Below are 20,254 nucleotides of genomic sequence, written 5' to 3'. Positions count from 1 at the left end.
TGACATTTTCTTTACACAACCAAAATAAAAATGTTCACACTTCTCTTAAATCCTTTCTTCAGAAGCTCATCTCCTTCTCGATCATGCCTCACACGACACACACACACACACACACACTATCTGAGATGTTTGAGATGATTGTGCCTGGCAAAGATTGTTCCTTGACTCTCATCACTGAAAAACTGTTAGAACTGTGCACCTATGATCTGTCTCTATCCATCTGTACAGTGTACACTATTAGTGTGTCATTTAGTAGATGAAAGCATCTGCTAAATGAGTTAAATGTGAAAGATCCCAAGTCTCCACTTAGCTGCACGAGACAACAAGCCCAGAAGCTCATATTGTTAACAATAGCTTTTATTACAAAAACAGCATACATTAGATTTTGCGAAGGGAATGCCAAAGATGTTATGAAAAAAAGCATTTTCCCTTATTTTGTCATTTAAATAAAAAAAAGAAAATGTACAAAAGTGCTTACATGGTGCAAATATTGAGTACAAGTAAATGGGTTTAAAAAACTGAAAACAACTGAGAGAAAGAAAGCTTTACATTGTAACGTCTAAAATAAGCAGCAGGAGCAGGATGACATCGCAGTTAATATAACCCCAAAGCTGCCCAGCGACTGCTCAACAGGCAGCTGATCTTCACAGGGTCCCTCTCACAGCAGGACTGCTGCCCCCGTCACTGGTTCACATACAAATGTAACTTACCCTTTTTGCTTAGAGATTAATAAATAATTACATTGCCTACATCGAGTAAGAGACATGGGAGTTCTGGTCAAACCACTATATTAGTTTTGAGCCGGACATACCCCCCCAGTCTAGGCTTAGCACATTCACCTCAAGTCCCATCTGTAAGTTCTTGTTATGAAGGGCTTTTCAAAATATATAAATCTCCCACATTCGTTTTTTTTTGTTGTTGTTGCTAAGAAACGTGAATTTTATGGCACTTTTTTTTTCCACCTCTAGATATTGATCATTTAGAAGCCAACAGAGTGTGCAGGTCTGAGGTCATGCTGGGCCAGACTGTCCCTGAGCTCGGCCTCTCCCTGCTGGGCAGTGGCCCCTGGTCCTCGCTGGGCGTGGACCAGGGGTGTAAGGCTGTACTGGTGGATACAGGTCCCCAGCTCTGGGCTTCGTGTGTTGGATGACCAAGCAGCTTGACGGCTGCCAAGTCCTGCAGTGGTCCTGGCCGGGGAGAAGGCTGACTGGGGCCAGTGCTGAGCTCAGTCTGGTCATATCTCCCACCCCCAGGCTGCTCTACCCACGTGGCTGGGGGCCTCCCTGCTCTGGGCCGGGGCTAGTAGCTGTTCTCGTGGCCGGCCAGGATGTACAGGTTGCTCTGGGCTGTGGGGTTGTCTGTGGGTCGGCTCTCCAGGACCACCACCCTGCCAGGGACCAGAAACACGGCGTCAGAACCACACGTCGGAAAACGGCCACAACCACAAAAAACCACCACGGAACAGAAGGCGGACAAGCTGTCGTACAACCTTGAGGTTTGTGTTTGGAACAAACACCTCTTATGAGAGGCCAACATCGAAAAGGACCATGCCTGGTATGATACAGAAGGGGAAGGGGGAGGCTGCCCATGACTAGCAGGAGCATCTTCAGCCACATGTCGCATCCCGTGGCGGTGACAGACGAGAGGGGTGACAGCAGGGTACAGTCCCTACTGTCCGACCCATCAGATGAAATTACAGAGGCGCTGAGAGACACTCAAACCAGGCTGGCAGTGCCCTGGCACTGGTAAATAAAACATGGGGGGGGGAGGGCAGGGAGAGGCTGTCCTGGTGCCACTGCAAGGCTGGGTCCAGGGCCCCGGGGGCCCAGGGCAGCTCACCTGTCCTGGCCCGCCCGGAGGCCCTGCTACCTGGACAGTGATACGACATGTGCTGAGCCACCTCCGGCTGTCTCCATGGTGGAGGCAGCCCACTGCACCCCCTCTCTACTGTCTGACGACCAGGACAGAGAGAGAGGGGGAGAGAGGGAGAGAGAGAGTTTCGAGTGCGTTTCCACCGTCAAAGATGGCCGCTTGATTTATGACCCGGCCCCGCCCAGGCCCTCCTCACGTCGCCACGGCAACAGAGGCAGCCACAGCGCGCCGCTGGGAGGACTCTCAGATCTCCAGAGAGCCGGGGGAGGAGGGGGGGGGATGTTTGGCGGTTTCCAGGCGATGTGCAAAACAAACCGGAGGGAGGACGCTCCCCCCCCCCCCCCCGCCCCCCCCTGGCTAGAGAGAGCAACGCTCACTTTTATAGAGGTCACGGGGCTAAAGATAAATCACACTCCTGAAACAGCCCTGCTGTGCCAACAGGTAGAGACTGAAGAACGGGGATGAGGGAGTGGAGGGAGAAAGACAGAGACACAGAGAGAGAGACACAGAGAGAGAGAGACACAGAGAGAGAGAGACACAGAGAGAGAGAGACACAGAGAGAGAGAGAGTGGAAAAAGGGAAGGAAGGAAAGTAAAAGAGTAGATGGGAGAAAGAGATAGAGCGACAAACAGACAGAGCGAGAACTTGAGAAAGCCGGAGGATGGGTACATGAGAGACAGGGCTTCAGGGGAGTCATTCCTCCCAGCTGAAGGTCTCACCTGTCAGATCCCAGGAGGCGGAACACTCGGCTGGGGTCCGAGATCTCCTGGGTCACCTGCAGACGAAGCAACGGAAAATGATGAGTCCCAGAGCAAATGTGGTCTAATCCTGCCTGGCCACTTCCTGAAGCACGGGAGCCCCAGAGATCATGACGTAACATCAAATAGGATCACGTCAAATAAGTGGTTCCTTCAGGGAGTTACTGACAAAACAAAAACTAACTATGCAGACCCTTCCATGCTACAAATCAAATCCCGTTCCAAACATGGGGACAGACTAACCCTATTCGGACACAGGGCCTGTCTATGCTTTCTATGGATGCCGTTTTCCCAGCCAAGAGACAGAGAAGGGTTTGGCCTTTCGAGGCACAACGACACCACAGCCCTCCCCTGAAGCTTCAATATCTCGTCGGCCATCTTGTATTGTGAGCGCGTGTCGGTCAGGCCCCGTCAGGTCGGCCCGCTGAAGCAGAGAGCCCCCCCCCCCCCCCCCCCTGGAGGCACGGCCCTTCAGACAGGCGGAGGGAGGGGGTGGCGGGGGGGAACGAGAAGGCGGGCGGCGCCATCTCTGAGGCGCTCAGGGATCAATGGGCTCGGCCCTCTTCACTGCCTCCGCTTTTCAAAGGCCATCGTCCGGGGAGACGGCGGCTGAATTATTCAGCCCAACGTCCCGTGTTGCAGCTGTCGCGATTGTGATTGAACATGAATTTTGCATGGCCCCTGACATTTCCCCCGGGGGCCGGCGAGAGCTGCCAGCGCAGCCAGAGGCCCCGGCCAGCTGACTGCTGCTCCCTGGCCCTCACACACAGCCCCGCCCCACACGCTGGCTCACCTCACCTCCCCGTGATCTCTGAACTTCTGTGTGCGTGTGTGTGCGTGTACAAGAGCCTGTGTTTGCATGCATGAGTGTGTGTGTGGGTGTGTGTGCGGGCGCTTGTGATCAGGTTAACATGAAGTCCTGGGTGAAAGGTGGGTAACTCCGCTCCCCGGGGTGGTCACGGCAACACGCTGCGGGCTCCTCCTCAGGGAGGCTGCGGAGCGAGTCGGTGCGGCCCCGGGGAGCGGCGGCCTCGGGTGTTGAGCAAACACGCCAGCGCACAGATAAGACGTGGCAACCCTCCCGCGATCGGCAGGGGGGGGGGGGGGGGGTGTTGGTGCGTTTCATGGCATGTGTTTGAGTGTGTGTGGTATCTTGTGAATATGTCGTTGTGGTGTGTGTGTCGTGGCAATGGGTGTGTGTGTGTGTGTTGTGGAGCGCTCACCTCGTTGGACTTGAAGCTCAGTCCCTGCATGCCGTGTTTCCAGAAGGCCAGCACGCTGTCCTGGAGACACACTGGGAGGAACAGGGGGACACACAGACATCAGCCCCCAGACACACAGACATCAGCCTCCAGACATCAGCCCCCAGACACACTGACATCAGCCCCCAGACACACTGACATCAGCCCCCAGACACACTGACATCAGCCCCCAGACACACAGACATCAGCCTCCAGACATCAGCCCCCAGACACACTGACATCAGCCCCCAGACACACTGACATCAGCCCCCAGACACACAGACATCAGCCCCCAGACACACAGACATCAGCCCCCAGACACAGCCTGCCACGCTCTCACATAGCTAAAGCGTTGAAAGAGCAACCAAACCCCCCCCCCCCCGACTAAAGTCCTCCATGCTGTCAAAAAAAAACTTTCTGGTGAAAAGTTGTGGGTGAGGGGACATTTCATGAATGTTCATTTCAAAAGGTTCCTGAAACGCTGAAGGTTTTCCTGAAAAGTGATGGGTTCAATTCAAATAAGGGTTTTGGGCGCTTAGTTACTCTCCCGTTCCCAGTCAGAGAAACGGAATCGTGACTAGATATCACGAGACAGGGCTCACCGACAGATCCAATACAGAAGTCGAAACTAAGCTCCGACGCCAGCTTCTTATTGGACTTCAGTCTTCCCTGGAGATTGACAATCTTCAAATTTCCTGAAAAAACAAGATGCGGTACAGTGTTTGGACATACAATATTTTACAGAGTATAAAGCATTTCATTTAGACCATTTAGTATTAAGACAGTATTTAATATTTAGACAGTATTTACACAAAGCATTTAGTACTTTGTCTAAATAATAAATATTTTGTCTGCGTATTTCGTATTCATACAGAGTATTTAGCGTTTAGACAGTATTTAGGTAGTGATTCAGTACACTGCACAATCAGGTCTTAGTGGGCCTAGTTGACCGGCTGAGATCCTGTATCGGCAACATCACTTCAACACTGCCTGCTGTTGTGAAAGCCAGCCGTCTCTAACAAGTAGAAAAGCCCCATGACAACCATCAAGGCAGGTTAGTCACATCGTAAAGATATCACACCTAAATATCTTTACGTCCAATGGCTGTCGACAACTAACATCGGCAACAAAGAATGATGGTGTTTGTTGACGGGGCTGTGTGTGAGGGGAACAGGAGAGTGTGTGTGTGTGTGTGTGTGTGTGCGAGGTGAAGGAGGGTTAGCTTACGGTCCAGACACACCAGCACGGTGTCCCTCTCCAGCTGGGTGACGTGGATGGCGTCCACCTGATGTTCCGCTAGGAGAGAACACCACCAGGGTCACACTCACCGCTTCAAACTGTCACTGTCAAGGTCAGCCTTATCAAAACACATCTGACAAGCCACAACTCAAATACCAGGGCTGTGAAATGACGACGCATTTTTTGATCAAATGGATCACAGGTTTCTGCAGATGAATCGTGATTAATCACAGATCACCGATTTGCTCGGTATGTGTTAAAAAAAAAAACGAACAAAAACGAATGAATCCTGTAATTTAATCCTAACGTGTGAACGCGTTCTTTTTCACAGCTCTAATAAATACAAACACCCCCCCCCCCCATTTTCTTTCATCATGTACGTACGGGAGGCCATCTCGGTGAACCAGGACGAGCAGGAGTTGAGGTTGATGGTCTCGAAGCGCACCACCTGGCCTGGCTCGGTGCCCTGGCTGATGGCCACGCACACCATGGGGTACTCCTGCTCTGGGACCACCAGCATCTCAAACACCTTCAGAGGGCTGGGCAGGGGGAAGTCAAAGTGCTGTGACGGAGGGAGGGAGGGAGAGAAAGAGAGAGAGAAGGGAGGGAGAAACAGAAGGGAAGAGACAGGAAGAGAGAAACAGAGAGGATTGGAAGGGAAAGAAAAGGCGAGGAGAAAGAAAGGTCAAAAGATGAGAAGAGGAGAGCAATAAGAGGCGTACGAGGCAGAGGCGCACGGGGGTCACGACAGAGAAAGCTCCAGAACATGTCTGAATGCGTGTGTGTGCATGCGTGCACAGTGTTCCAGGACAGGGTGAGCCACTAACCTTGATCAGCATGAACCTCTGCATGGGCTCGTACCACTGCAGCAGCACGATGCCCGACTGCAGCGCTCCACACAGGTACTTGTGACCCGTGTACGGGTTCCTCACTGGGGTGGGAGGGGAGGGGGGGGAGAAAGGGGATTGGTGAGGAGAGGAGAGGGGGATCGGTCAGGAGACGGAGGAAGGACACGCACAAAACAGAGAGGAGCAGTGAACAAAGTAGAAGACGGCTTCCTGGTTGGACCATCTGGGAGAGGCTCTCCTGTTTGTACTGACAGACAACAGCAGCAGAGCACACACACAGAGAGAGAGAGAGAGACAGAGAGAGAGACAGAGAGACAGACAGACAGACAGAGAGAGAGACAGACAGAGAGACAGACAGAGAGAGAGACAGACAGAGAGACAGACAGAGAGAGAGAGAGCTTGCGGGGGACACGCAACTCACCAATGCAGCACTTGTGGCAGCCCTTTGTGTCTGGGATCTTAGTTGTCAAGGCGAATCTCCTGTGGACACAAAAGCAGTCAGCTCGTGTCCACAGTGGTAAAGACTCAGATGACCTCCAGTGGGAGGGACCCAGACTAGGCCAAGGCCATAGCCTGGTTGGCCCAGGCCACACTCCCTCACCTGGGCAGGATCTTGTCTGGGAAGCGGTGGGTCTGGAACTGGGCCGCCAGGCCGGGCTTCCTCAGCTGCTCAAACAGGCCGATGAGGTTGTGGGAGTAGAGCTGGAAGGTCTTCCCTGTGGCCGGGGTGCCAACAGGACATGGGGTCAGAGTCTCTCTCTACACGGAGACCTTCTCTCACGGAGAGCCCTCAGACATACCACACACTCTCTCTTTCTGTCTCTCTGTTTCCCCTCTAAACGCCCCAGTCTGGTCGAATCAGCAGCATGTATAGGAAGGTTAGCCGTGACCCAGAGTCAGGAAATAGTGAACAAGTACAGAACATTGACCAGGATACAGGGTACAAGAAAACGGGTAGAGGAAACAGGGGTAGAGGAAACAGGATAGATGGTCAAGGAAACAGGGCACAGGAAACAGGGTAAAAGGAACAGGAAACAGGGTAGAAGGAACAGGAAACAGGATAGAGGGTACAGGAAACTGGGTAGAGGGTACAAGAAACAGGCATCGAACAAGGACCGGGGTACAGGAATGGAACAAGGAAGCATGATTACCTTCTGGTGAGGCCATTAGTAGGATATCAAATCAAGCCAGACGAGAGGAGCAGGGAGAGTGGCCAAGTGAAGAGGAGAAGAAAACTGATTAAATATACGCAGGGTGGCAGACAGCTATAGGTGAGACCCAAGAGTGACACAGTGGCAAATGGCATTTGTGATCCGGCTAGAGAGGTCTGTGGGTGCCCGTCACGCACAGCCAGACCCAGACGATGAGGGGAAGCTGGAGCCAGGAAACGAGCCACGAAAGCAGAAGCATAGACCAACAACAACAAAAGACAACCACCATTTGTACTACGAGTTATGACTCAACTCCGTCAAACAGCGACATCATTTGCTTACCAAAAAGGCCTTTCATTCTGTCTGAAAACAATCAATGTCCTTGGCTAGCGTAAGTAGAGGCCTGCTCCATAAAGGCCGCTCAAAAAAGGGACTTAAAGTGCCAAACTTGACTTGAATTAGTTTAATTAGTCAAGCGGGGCTAAAGCGGTTCCATAAAGGCCAATTTCAGCTCAAGCAATCCTACTAATTCAAGTCAGATTTAAGTAGTCAAGCTAATTGCTCGTGCACCCTATTCTTAAGCAGCCCGAGAAGTAAAACATGGATCATACAATCCACCACGGCTAAAGTAATGCACACGGCCATGTGACTTCTTCCAGAAAGAACGTTCCCTTTAAGTCGTGTACTATAACAGCTCCCTCATGCACCGCTTCATCAAAATGAAACGACACGCCATGATTGACATGAACGGTCGAGGTTCTTTTTTAGACCTTTACTTTGTTGATTAAAAAACATACACCCTCTAAATACATCTAAATTCACTTTTTTGACATTATTTTAAATACATAGCCTAATATTAATCAATACATTATCCAGTAGCCTAACTTTTTAACATGTTTTTTGTGTTGGGAAAATGGAGGACAGATGTATAGATTTAGGTTTGTTTCACAATTGTAGGCTACTGTTAACGATGATATAGCTATGATAATTATAGTTGGATTATTTAGATTGAGATATAGGCCTATGCCTGATGCCTAAACATTTGAAATCCCAAACTACCATATAGCCATACGTTTAACGTGTCAATGATGTGTATCAAATTATTGTTCATCAGCATTACGCTAAATGTTGTAGCCTATGTAGGCCATTTGAGGAGATTTTTCTATAAATGTAGCCTACATATTGAACTGATGAGAATAAGAAAATGAGAATGTCCGTGGTAAATCATGGTTTTCCCGTTCGGTCGGTGTCGCACGACCGTCTGGTTAAGCAACAACACGGTCTAAGCCTGACAATTAGCCTGCCCCGGGCAAGGCTAGTTTCAAAACTAGAAATGAGTCCGACTGACATAAGTCTGGCTTATTCGGTAAACTCGCTTTGTGGAACAGGCCTCAGGCGTCAACTGAAAAAGAACAGATTTGGCTGTGTAGGAGCGTGCTGTCAAGTGAGACGGCTCACATCCGAACCCTTTCAATAGCTGTCAAACTAACTGCTGTTCACGAGCTGCAGATACCAGGTAATTGTACCGGCCTCCGAGCCAATCAGATACCAGCGGACAACAAAGCAGCCGGTGCTGGTGGGGCCGACAGAGAGGCTGCTGGGAGTGCGTGTCCCCTCACCTGACAGTGACATCAGGTTGTTGTTGATAATGTAGAGCCAGGTGCACTTCCTTGGAAAAAGCTGAAAGGAAAACGAGGACAATCAGCCAGACTCCTAGAGGTGGAACAGCCGCTAAGTGCCGTTTAAATGGTGGCGGAAGGATGACGCGACATCTGGCCCAGTCATCCGGAGATGTGTGTGTGGGGGGGGGGGGGGGTCCCACCTGTTCCATCGTTGCTTCGTGAAGCTCGTTCAGGTTCAGGGTGTAGATGCCATCTTCAGTCCCAAAAATCAGATACTGGTCTAAATAGAACAAGAAGAGGTTCATTTTGTGCTTAACGTTAAAGAGTAGCTGTACATCCCATCAGCCTTTTCTTTTCATTTAGAAATATATAAAAAGCTTTCTGTTGAAAACTGATTTTCCTTTTGGGGATTTCACCCAAGACTTGTAGTGCTGCATGAACACGGCCAATGACCATCTCCACCCATCCCTGTGGTATGGTCTCGAAAAAGGCACTCATCTGACCCGTGTCTTCAAGAGAATTGAACCCCTCGGATTCAACACCAAACGGGCCAAAACAACACGAGTGCGACGTGCCCGAGGTTTACCTTTGGTATCTGGGTGAATCCACGACGTGGCGCAGTTGATTTTCAGCGGGCAGCCGTCAAACACTTTGGAGAAGCAGGCCCCCATCTGGAGAGAGAGGAGGACAGAGTTCAGCTAGCGCCGCAAAACCGCCGCGCCCAGAGCGCCTCCCGTGTCGACGCCAGGCATGTTGACCGAACCCGGGCTCGATCATCGTACGCCACGGTAACCATGGGACGGGGCGAGCCAGGGTTTGGGGTATTGAACTGCCAGGTCAGCGAGAGTTTAATGAGGGGTGTTGGGTGGAAAGCGATCCAGCAGGAGCAGGAGCAGCTGGAGGGGGAAGTGATCCAGCAGGAGGGGGAAGGGATCCAGCAGGAGGGGGAAGGGATCCAGCAGGAGGGGGAAGGGATCTAGCAGGAGCAGCTGGAGGGGGAAGTGATCCAGCAGGAGGGGGAAGTGATCCAGCAGGAGGAGGAAGGGATCCAGCAGGAGCAGCTGGAGGGGGAAGTGATCCAGCAGGAGGGGGGAGGGATCCAGCAGGAGCAGCTGGAGGGGTAAGCCGCCAGGCTGAGGTCGACTCACCAGGACTTTAGGGGTGGGAGGCAGGCCGTTGATGGCGGGTTTCTGGAAGGGGGGAAAACAAACTCCAGTAAGATGCAAGATCCAGAGATAGGCCCGAAAGGATTCAGTCAGATCGGAGTCTTCCTCGGGGCGGTTGGCCAGCTGAACTACAGTGGTTAACCCTGAGAGCAACACGAGTCTGTGTCATGAGGTCATTGCATACTGCTCAGCGCCCTCTCTTCAACTAGCGTGGGCTCAATCCAATAGGAGGGGAATCATCTTTCTCAGGCCCAGCGCCGTGTCAGTCAGTGGCTTGGAGACGAACTGAACGGAAACTTTGCATGACCAAACCACAAATAAAACCACGCACACTATCGCACGGAAATATCCTTCCTTCCTACACAATCCCCTCTGTTATGCTTGAGGAAAAACAGAGAGATGAGATATATAGATCAGCTATGAGGCTGAGAGATCGATTAGATATGATGAGAGACACAGACTAGATGAGCTAGGTAGAGAGATGGACGGTAACGGTCGTTCAAAGCTCCTAGGCTGCACGATCCACACTGAGGTCAGGGAGTTGGAAAGGGGCCCCGCACGGACGTGACGTGTGTGTGTGGTGGGAGGTGAGGCAGACGTACAGGGTAGTCCTTCTTCTCCCTGGGGTGGGGATGGTTGGGGGCTGGCTTGGGACTGTCTCCATGACCACTGCTGTCAGAGTCCTCTGTTCACACAGGGAGGAGGAGGAAGAGGAAGAGGGGTTAGACTGTGTCCAGTCATCAAGACAGAACCACGGCAAAACTATAGGCGTGTTCGACTTTATGCAGCGCCGGCGGCGCCGACAGCCGGCTGCCTTGAAGCTGAGAATGCCATTGGCTGCCTTGAAGCTGAGAATGCCATTGGCTGCCTTGAAGCTGAGAATGCCATTGGCTGCTTCAAGTTAGCCGGGCTGCAGGCGACACCGGTGACAAGTCGAACACACTTAATAGCATAACGATGAACCATCTCAACAATATACTACACGATGACATCACACAACGTAGAGCCTGTATTAACCTTTAAATACAGTATATAGATATGGTTACATAGAGCCACCCATCCTTACCTTTACATTTTGACAGGCTGAGAGCTTGGAAAGACAAAACGGTTTCTCATTTAGACAAAGCGACCCCAACATACACCAAGCAATCAAGCCAGTTAGGAACCTGAAGTGACAAGTGACATACTGGGCCAGCTAAGCTCACTGGACTGTGTGTGTGCATGTTCACCTGTGTGCAAGTCTGAGTGTGTGTGTGTGTCGTGAGCGTGTGTGTTACCTGGGTCGGAGGTGCGAGACAGCCTCCCGGGGCTGCTGACGCTGGCGGACAGGAAGTCGGGGGCGGCGTGCTCCGCCTTGCTGCCCTGCTCCGGGCTGCTCTGGCGCCGTGGGCCCGGGCTGCTCTCGGCGGCGGGGAACCTGCGCACGGTCAGGCTGCGCTCCTCGTGGAGGACCACCTCCTCTGACAAGCTGCTCAGCCGGGGCTGGGGGGGTGAGAGGGAGGGAGGGAGGAGGAGACGGGGGTTAACATGGCTCCATGCTCACGGGGGAGCACCTTGGACGAACAGAAAACGGTTTGAATGACATGAACATAGCACCAGTCGAGTTCGACTACAACTCGACACCGACTCTCCGGCATTCTACCGTACTCTGCTGCATTCTACGATAGTTCGACGACCACCTTAACTCCACTCAAACGGTCCTCACCTTGGGGGGCAGGGGAGGAGGGACTCCTTGTTTGAGGGTAGACCTGAAAGCAGAGGGAGAACATTGAGTGTGAGAGCTGGGGGGGGGAGAGGGGGGGGCTATGGTGAGTGTGGTGGAGCAGTGCTTCTTACAGCTCTATGTCCTCGAAGGCATCCTCCAGGTGGGTGACGTGACCGCTGGGGGACAGAGAGACAGGAGTCAGAGGGGAGGACAGGGGGACGGGGGCAGTGAAGTACTTCCTACCCTGACAGGAGTACAGTGCCAGGGACTAGAGGAAAGGAACTGATGATTGATGAACAATGGCCCACATCCGACCTGGTGTGCCGGACTATAGAAGTAACTACAGGTGGCACAGCTGAAACACCACAGTGCTTGGCAGAGAGAGAGAGAGAGAGAGAGAGAGAGAGAGAGAGAGAGAGACCGTGATGGTATTTCTAGGGTTGCTGCAGGGAACAGACATGGCCAAGCAGAGGCGAGACTAGATGACATCAGAGGAGGAAGTGCGCTGCAGGGATCTGAGAAGCTCAGCGAGAACACCACCAGCCTTGAGGAGAACAGGCGGCGGACATTTCAACCAGGGGGACTCCCTGGCTCATCATGATCTAGCTCGTCGGCTGTACTGTATGAGAACTACAGTCCTATCCAAGCTGTACTGTATGAGAACTACAGTCCTATCCAAGCTGTACTGTATGAGAACTACAGTCCTATCCAAGCTGTACTGTATGAGAACTACAGTCCTATCCAAGCTGTACTGTATGAGAACTACAGTCCTGTCCAAGCTGTACTGTATGAGAACTACAGTCCTGTCCAAGCGTGTTAACACTTTGCCATAAACGGGTCATTTTATGTGTGGCAACATTAACTTCACAGTTAAACGATCTTGCTTGTTCAGACTACCAGCAATCGCCAGTTAGCTACGGTAAATAAATTATACATAAAAAAAATATATATTTTAATAATAAATGTGTTTGGGAAGCAGAAGCTTAATCCAAAAAGATATATAGGGGGACAGGGGACTCGAACCTACGACCTCTTGATCTAGATTTTTTAGAGGATGTAAATACACGTCAAATACCACTTTCAAACTAGGAATGGGAGGGAGGGATGGGGCGTGGTTATGGGGCTTGGCTATGGGGCGTGGTTATGGGGCTTGGCTATGGGGTGTGGTTATGGGGTGTGGTTATGGGGCATGGCGCACACACCACGGCACACAGGGCTAAGGAAGGCCTGCCACACACACACACACACACACACACGACCACCAGTGGGGAGGAGTGGAGCTGACGGCACGCCACGAGAGACACACACAGCGTGAAGTTACCGTTGAAACAACTCCTCCTCAACGCTTTTGAGAAGGCTCCTTGAGAGGACAGGAGAGAGCCGCGAGGAGGAGGAGGGGGGGGAAAACAAAAAGAAGGGCACAGTCAAAGCACATGGTGAAGCAGGAGGGGAAGACCTCCAGCACATTCCGACCACGCGAGGGCTCATGCTGAGACAGGACCACGGCACGGAGGACACGGGTTAGTCTGACCAGGACGAGCACACCACCTCCAGCAGTGAAGGCGGTCAACACGAAGGGATGGCAGTTTAGTTCTCTCTGCTTTGGTCAGTTAGAATAAGCAGGGGAATTAGTACATCATAACTATTAATAAATGAACACGAGTGTTGATAAAATGCTCTCTCGCTACAGATTCAGCCTATGCACTGAGGTGTCCATGTTCAATAGACCATGCTCTTCTCCTAACATAACCCGGAGGATGGGACATCAATCAGGAGTTGGGAGGCAAAGAAAATGTAAGCAGGATTGGTTTCCACGGTGACGGTTGCCGTGGCTTCACCTGGTCGTGATGCCTCCCTCGGCGAAGGGCCCCCAGGGGGAGGGGAAGTCACTGTCCTTGGTCACGTCCTGCGGAGCGGCACAAAACACACGTCAGCGAATCACCACCGCTCGGGGGAGCCGGCTCCGCCCCCTCGGGGAGGGAGGAGTCAAGGTGGACGACGGGCGACGCAGGGAGGGTGACTGCGAGTGAGTCGACGTGTCGACGTGCGAGTGAGATGCTCACCATTTCAGAGTGAGCCTCCGTCTCCTTCCTCAGCGGAGCTTCGAACTGGACCTTGTCGACTGGAAACGACACGAGAGCCATTAGAGAACACATGCGCCCTGCCGTCACTAGAGGGCCCCATTCTCCAACACACTCCTGCACAGCCTTCAAAAACACCTTTCGCGCAACACACAAACTCTAACACGGTAAAAGGGACTCGGTCATGCAATCCAGGGGACTAACTCCACTCCAGCGCTCGCTGGCAGTTCGGTTTTTCCGTCCTCGTCACTCCCCCTCACGGTGATGGGACTCCCTCAGGCTCAGAGGCTCAGTGACTCAGCACCTGTTCCAGCTAGGCTGCCCACTCGGGTGCGCACCCAGGGTTAAATCCAGCGCACCCAGGAGCGCACTGGAGGAGTGACGTCAGGCCACACCTGAACTGGATGAGTTGCCTGATCTCTCGGGGGAGTTTGGACTGGATCAGTGTAAACAAGACCTTCTCCGTCACATGCTCTCCTGAGTTGGTGCAGGCCCTCGTCACTTATCATACGGTGCCAAAGGCAAGAAAAAGGTTCACATTAAGAGAAATGAAGAACTCGTCTGAGAATGCGCACATTTCGCCATTCCTTATCCGGTAAATTGGAGGTGACATGATGCAAAAGGAATGATAACAACGTGCTTGTCGTCAAGTTTCTAATGTAGAAATAGATGAGTAAGTGTGTGTGTGTGTGGGGGGGGGGGGTTCTTTTCACATTCCTAGCTGTCTTGTCAAGACTGTACACAGGGCCTGGGCTGCAGGACAGGCTGAGGAACACCAGCAGACAGCCTCTACTGTAGAGGACAGGGAAACGACCGGCTTTCTGAGAAGCCACTCATCTCACACTGCACCCCCTCTTCCTTTCTGTTTCACCATCAACAGCTTGGTATGGCAACACTGACACTACATTAGACACATCAGACTGTGTCTAGGACCTCGAATTACATTTATAAATCTCATTTCATCACAGTGGTTTTATATTTATATTATTATTTTTTTTAACTTAATTCTCAGATCGGATTGGGATTCCTTTCTTTAGAAACAAGGTTTTCGAACCCTGATTTTAGACTCAAGTTAGACTGACAGGAAACTGTCACATGCAGTTGAACGGCTAGCTCACTACTCTGTCACTGACCTGGGTCCCCTTTGTCCTGGGCGGGGCCAGGGCTGGGACACGGGCTTGCCTGGCCTGGGGGACTGTGGGCTTCAGGGGGAGAGACAGTCACAGTGTTAAGAGCCCTCTCCAGACGTGCTGGAGACCTCCAGACAGGGAGCACGTGCTGGGGACTGGTCTGACAGGTGAGGTACCTGCACACCCTGGGATTCTCCGGCTACATCTCACTGCTCGTTAAAACAACAGCAAACAGACACTCCCCCAGGGACAGGGAGAACAGAGGACAGGACATTGGGCTGCTGCTGCTGCTGTTACAGAACATGACACACACACACACACCTTAGCCATTCTGCTACTAGACAAACACACTCTGGCATCACAGTACATTGAGTCTTCTCGAAAATGGTGGGTTTTCGACAAACAGGAAGGCAGTAACAGCAGTCTCTTTTCTAGACGACACACGCAAACGCCTTAATCACACACGTCCAAATCCAACAAACGCCCATTCCACACACGCCCCAATCGCACACACACACACACACACACCTCCAGCCACTTTCCCTTCCGTGAATCTCAGGCTATTTTTACAGCGTGCCCCCATGCTGCGGCCTGGCCTTGTGCCACCCTCCAGGACTAGCAGGATCTACCCCCGGGCCGGCGCGGAGAGACACCGCCCGTCTTACAGCACCCACTGACAGCTGGGACGCCCCATCGGAGATGGGGTGGGGGGTGGGGGGGTCCTGTCTAAAGCAGTGCGATGGGGGGGGGGGGGGGGGTGGGCCGGGTGGAGCCGGTCACTTACAGTTGATCTCAGAGCGCGTCCTCTCCGACCTGGCCTGCTTGTTGGTGGAGCGGATGGTGTGTCTCACGGCAGACAGGGGCTGGGGGGGGAACACAGCGGGAACATCATCAGCGCGTGAAAACCGATAAACAACTCAAATGATTACCAGTCGCGGCCATGTCGTCAGGTCATAAAACCAGTAGCTGAGAGAGAGAGAGAAGCGGGGTCATAAAAGCTTTATCAGCATGTAATCGGTCCAACAGTGATAAGCTATCCAGGAGCACTGAAAACCCTGTCGCCATGGGGATATCGCAGTCCACGCGGCTCGTACGGCAGAGGACGGCTCCGCAGAGCGGCGTTCCAGCTGAACCGAGCACGCGTGTGACGTCATGTCGGTGTGGACCGTGTGCTGTGGTTGTCTGTTGTGCTCAGGCCAGGGCTGCTGCCGTGCTGGAGCAGGGTCAGGGGACACGGGCACAATGCTCTTCTAAAGACACTGGGACCATGTATTTAGCCTGTACACAAGGGAGATGTTCATACCAGCAGGAATACTCATATAGGGGTGGAGAGAGCGCGAGGGAGGGAAGGCGGCAGAGCGAGGGAGGGAGGGAGACAAGGACAGAAGGGGAAGAGAGAGAGAGAGGCAGAGGGAAGGGAAGGAACGAGGCAGGGAGGGATACTAGGAGAGAGAAAGTTAGACCGAGGAGGGAAAGTTATAGGTTGAGAAATGAGGGCAAACAGAAACTGGGTCAGACAACACAGAGCCGAAAAAAAGTGGGGATATTTGACTACCTTTCATCTGCACTATAAAAACGGATCTCAAGCTAAAGGGGAAAGCCGGTCGGCCCTCAACAAAGAGCAGGCGTGCCCCCCCCCCCCCCCCCCCCCCCCCTCCCAGGGGCACGGGCGGCCGGGGCAGTACCTCCAGGTCGTCGTCGTCCACCTCGCTGAAGTGCTGGCTGTTGTCGGGGTTGTTCATCTTGTCCAGAAGCTCCACCGCCAGCCTCCTGGTCAGACCCGTCTGGCCCACGAAGACATGCTGCAACCCAGCCAATCACAAACACGTCACAGTTCATTCAACGCATTGGGACCTTTTTATCCAGAAGCAACACAGCAAATAGAAATAGTACATGTAGAAAGTACAGCAGGAAATCATGGATCCAAACTGAGTCGTTATCGGGGTGGTCAGAGTCAAGGAACAGCCTGGGTTTGGCCAGAAACAGTTCAAACATGAAAACGACAACGTCAAACACGATCACGGGTGCAGTCAACTGCGAGAAAGACTACTAGACATCTGAACCATCTGCCAGACTCCCATCTCTTGGGAGGGCTCACTGGGCCAGTCTAATTACAGGAATTCTATAGTTTCAAATACAGTAATTAACCCTCGTCTCATTAATCAAAGTCATGTGGACCACATCGCTGACACATTCCTCCCTGTGACATCACAGGACTTATGATTCAGAGCGACGAACAGGAAGCCCCGTTCCTGCCTGGTTCATCCTCCAAGCCGAGGCACAAGGTGGATTACCGAGAGGAGCTTCTCTGCTGTGGGCCTCTTCTTCGGGTTCTTGGTCAGAGACACTTTGACGAAGTTGTGGAAAGCGGTCGACCTGGGAAGACGGGGTGAAGGGTCAGTGTGGCACTGGCAGACTGTCATGTTCATCCGCCATGTCCAGGGTTTCCCACAGATTAGAGAGAAATTTGTGGCGGGGGGGTGGGTTCTGTTACACAACATTATTTTTTTTAAATTAAATATATATATATATATATGTATTATGTTGGATGCTTTCCTACTCTCCTACTCTTTCTTCAATGCCTAACAAATTGCTCTCTCGCCCTGACCCTGTTTTTCTGCTTGAGCAGCACTAGTTGAAGCCTGAAAATATTGTAAACAATTTCTGCATATATGCAGGTAGCAACGCTAGTGCTAAATAATTATTTAGCTGGTCGGCTCCATGACGACGGGTAAGGAGGGCTCGTGAGACTGCTCAGCAAAACAATGATGGGGAACCCACCGGTCTAGCAGATTAAGACATGTTTGTAGGTACCTAGCGAAAAGTAACCTAAACTTTCCAAGACTTTTATCTACGGCACTAATGCTGAAGTCTCGCTGATATCGCATAGCATTGCTAACGTGTGCTGACGTTGTGACTGTGTGTGTGTGTGTGTATTTGAGAGATGCGTTTGTGAGAGAGACGGAGGGAGAGCAGGTAAAGGAAATGCATCTGAAATGCACGCTGCGCGTTTTAAATAGCGTTAAAAATAATAATACTAACGAAACGCAATATGTGGCGGCCGGTGTTGATTCTGTGGCGCACCGCCACAAATGAGTCTATGTGTGGGAAACACTGATGTCTGGTTAAGATCCTCAGTCTTTAACGGAACATGAACAGCGCTGTCAAGAGGGGAGACTCACCACTTGGTTCTGTCCTTTAGCCTGGGAGGCTGGAAGCTGCTCTTGGACATAAGAAACAGGGCCCTGCAGCGACATGAAACACCCCTCGTTTACACACGGCATGAAACACCCCTTGTTTACACACGGCATGAAACACCCCTTGTTTACACACGGCATGAAACACCCCTTGTTTACACACGGCATGAAACACCCCTTGTTTACACACACACACAACATGAAACACCCCTTGTTTACACACACACACAACATGAAACACCCCTTGTTTACACACACACACAACATGAAACACCCCTCGTTTACACACAGCATGACACACCCCTCGTTTACACACACACAACATAAAACACCCCTCGTTTACACATGGCATGACACACCCCTTGTTTACACACATACACAACATGAAACACCCCTCCTTTACACACACACACAACCTGATTGGGTGGAAGTGGAACACGGGAGGAGGTACCTCATAGGGTGGAGGTCAAACATGGGGGGCTGCAGCTCGGCCAGCTCGATGGAGGTGATGCCCACCGCCCAGATGTCACACAGCTGGTTGTAGCCTCCGTTCTTCTCCACGGCCGCCACCTCTGGTGCCATCCTGCACACGCGCACAAACACACAAGCACGCACTTACACATCCAGGAAGTCTTTATGGAGCTTGTACATAATCCGGATACTCTAGACAGAACGAACTGCTATGAGGCTGTAAAGAGGAAAAACCTTTTGCAAGAAGTATAACCTAATATATAGACGAATTGTAAGTATTTTAAAGAGGCAGAGCTCATATAAAGAGTTCACTTTAAACAGAGACTAAACAGGTTTGCTATGACTACAAGCCAGGAGTATGCCCCAGCCAGGAATATGCCAAGCATGAACCCGAACAAGAAAAGCAGCCATTTCCTCAACAGCAGCAGGGCCACAATACCCCTTTTCACATGCTGATTGGCTCGTTCTTGAGACACGGACAAAGACTCACCAATAAGGTGTCCCGATAAAGGACTTCCTCTTGGCGATGGTGGCAGTGATTTTGGCTGCAACTCCAAAGTCAGCTGCGAAACAGAAGGACAGGTCTATTCAGGTGAGGTAACTCACTGAGGGCAGACAGCCATGGGGGCTGGAGAGAGCCTGAGTCCAGAGCCTCTGAGTCCAGAGCCTCTGACTCCAGAGCCTCTGACTCCAGAGCCCAGTCAGGAGACCAGCGCAGCAGAACAGGCTCACCTAGCTTCACGTCACCGTTGTCTGACAGCAGGATGTTGGCCCCCTGCGGACACAGACACGGCAGACAGGTATAATTCAAATCAAATGTATTTGTATAGCCCTTTTTACACGCAAGCATGTCACAGAGGGCTTCACAAACGCCCATAGAACTGCCCCTCAGCCAACCTAAACCCTCAATTCAACCATTCTCACTTCTGCACTGCCATGAGAGCCTTGCTCTCAAATCCTCTCCACTTACAACTAAGCATGTTTAAATGCATGTCCTCGCTATGCTACTCAGATATACAGTGCCCTCCAAAAGTATTGGAACAGTGAGGCCAATTCCTTTATTTTTGCTGTAGACTGAAAACATTTGGGCTTGACATCAAACGATGAATGTGAAACCAGAGATCAACGTTTCAGCTTTTATTTCCAGGTATTTACATCAGGATCTGATGCACAAATTAGAAAATATCACCTTTTTGTTCGAACCCACCCATTTGTCACGTGAGCAAAAGTATTGGAACATGTGACTGACAGGTGTGTTTTGTTGCCCAGGTGTGTCCTATTACATACATTATTCAATCAATAAATACCACTGAATGTCTACACTCAGGTTCAGATTGGGTAAGATAGGTTTTGTCTATGCAGACTGTATTCAGAGGTGAAAACAACATGAAAACCGGAGCGCTGTCTTTGGGTGAAAAACAAGCAATTGTGAGTCTTAGAGAAGATGGAAAATCAATCAGAGCCATTGCAGAAACATTGGCCATAGCCAGTACAACCATTTGGAATGTCCTGAAGAAGAAGAAAACTACTGGTGTACTAAGTAACAGACGTCGAACAGGTAGACCAAGGAAAACATCAGCAGTTGATGACAGAAACATTGTGAGAGCTGTAAAGAAAGACCCTAAAACAACTGTTAGTGAGATCAGCAACAACCTCCAGATGGCAGGAGTGAAGGTATCACTATCTACTGTTCGCAGAAGACTTCATGAACAAAAGTACAAGGGCTACACCAGAAGATGCAAACCACTCATTAGCAAGAAGAATAGGATGGCC

The 20,254-nt window shown here is 51.4% G+C and overlaps 1 protein-coding gene across 4 annotated transcripts in view; it reads right to left on the bottom strand.

The window, feature by feature from the left end:
- Positions 1-341: 341 nt before the first annotated feature.
- Positions 342-20,254, bottom strand: part of map4k5 (mitogen-activated protein kinase kinase kinase kinase 5) — a 28,481-nt gene continuing 8,568 nt past the window's right edge. For 3 of the 4 annotated variants that reach the window (XM_047046217.1, XM_047046225.1, XM_047046234.1), the window contains exons 8-34: positions 19,214-19,256; positions 18,972-19,044; positions 18,462-18,593; positions 17,996-18,058; positions 17,108-17,189; positions 16,499-16,615; positions 15,598-15,676; positions 13,666-13,724; positions 13,441-13,508; positions 11,734-11,778; positions 11,603-11,645; positions 11,175-11,379; positions 10,500-10,582; positions 9,880-9,921; positions 9,318-9,402; positions 8,932-9,011; positions 8,729-8,789; positions 7,110-7,112; positions 6,560-6,674; positions 6,380-6,438; positions 5,938-6,041; positions 5,495-5,672; positions 5,099-5,167; positions 4,474-4,566; positions 3,854-3,924; positions 2,592-2,647; positions 342-1,387 (exon numbers count right to left, since the gene is read on the bottom strand). In XM_047046217.1, the coding sequence (XP_046902173.1) occupies positions 1,300-1,387; positions 2,592-2,647; positions 3,854-3,924; positions 4,474-4,566; positions 5,099-5,167; positions 5,495-5,672; positions 5,938-6,041; positions 6,380-6,438; positions 6,560-6,674; positions 7,110-7,112; positions 8,729-8,789; positions 8,932-9,011; positions 9,318-9,402; positions 9,880-9,921; positions 10,500-10,582; positions 11,175-11,379; positions 11,603-11,645; positions 11,734-11,778; positions 13,441-13,508; positions 13,666-13,724; positions 15,598-15,676; positions 16,499-16,615; positions 17,108-17,189; positions 17,996-18,058; positions 18,462-18,593; positions 18,972-19,044; positions 19,214-19,256 (2,196 nt within the window). In that variant the 3' untranslated portion in view covers positions 342-1,299. The remainder of the gene's footprint in view (positions 1,388-2,591; positions 2,648-3,853; positions 3,925-4,473; positions 4,567-5,098; positions 5,168-5,494; positions 5,673-5,937; positions 6,042-6,379; positions 6,439-6,559; positions 6,675-7,109; positions 7,113-8,728; positions 8,790-8,931; positions 9,012-9,317; positions 9,403-9,879; positions 9,922-10,499; positions 10,583-11,174; positions 11,380-11,602; positions 11,646-11,733; positions 11,779-13,440; positions 13,509-13,665; positions 13,725-15,597; positions 15,677-16,498; positions 16,616-17,107; positions 17,190-17,995; positions 18,059-18,461; positions 18,594-18,971; positions 19,045-19,213; positions 19,257-20,254) is intronic. The other variant, XM_047046245.1, reaches the window with a different exon arrangement.

Source organism: Hypomesus transpacificus, chromosome 3, assembly GCF_021917145.1.
Source record: "Hypomesus transpacificus isolate Combined female chromosome 3, fHypTra1, whole genome shotgun sequence".
Lineage (NCBI taxonomy): Eukaryota > Metazoa > Chordata > Actinopteri > Osmeriformes > Osmeridae > Hypomesus > Hypomesus transpacificus.
This window is presented reverse-complemented; position numbering and strand designations above follow the sequence as displayed.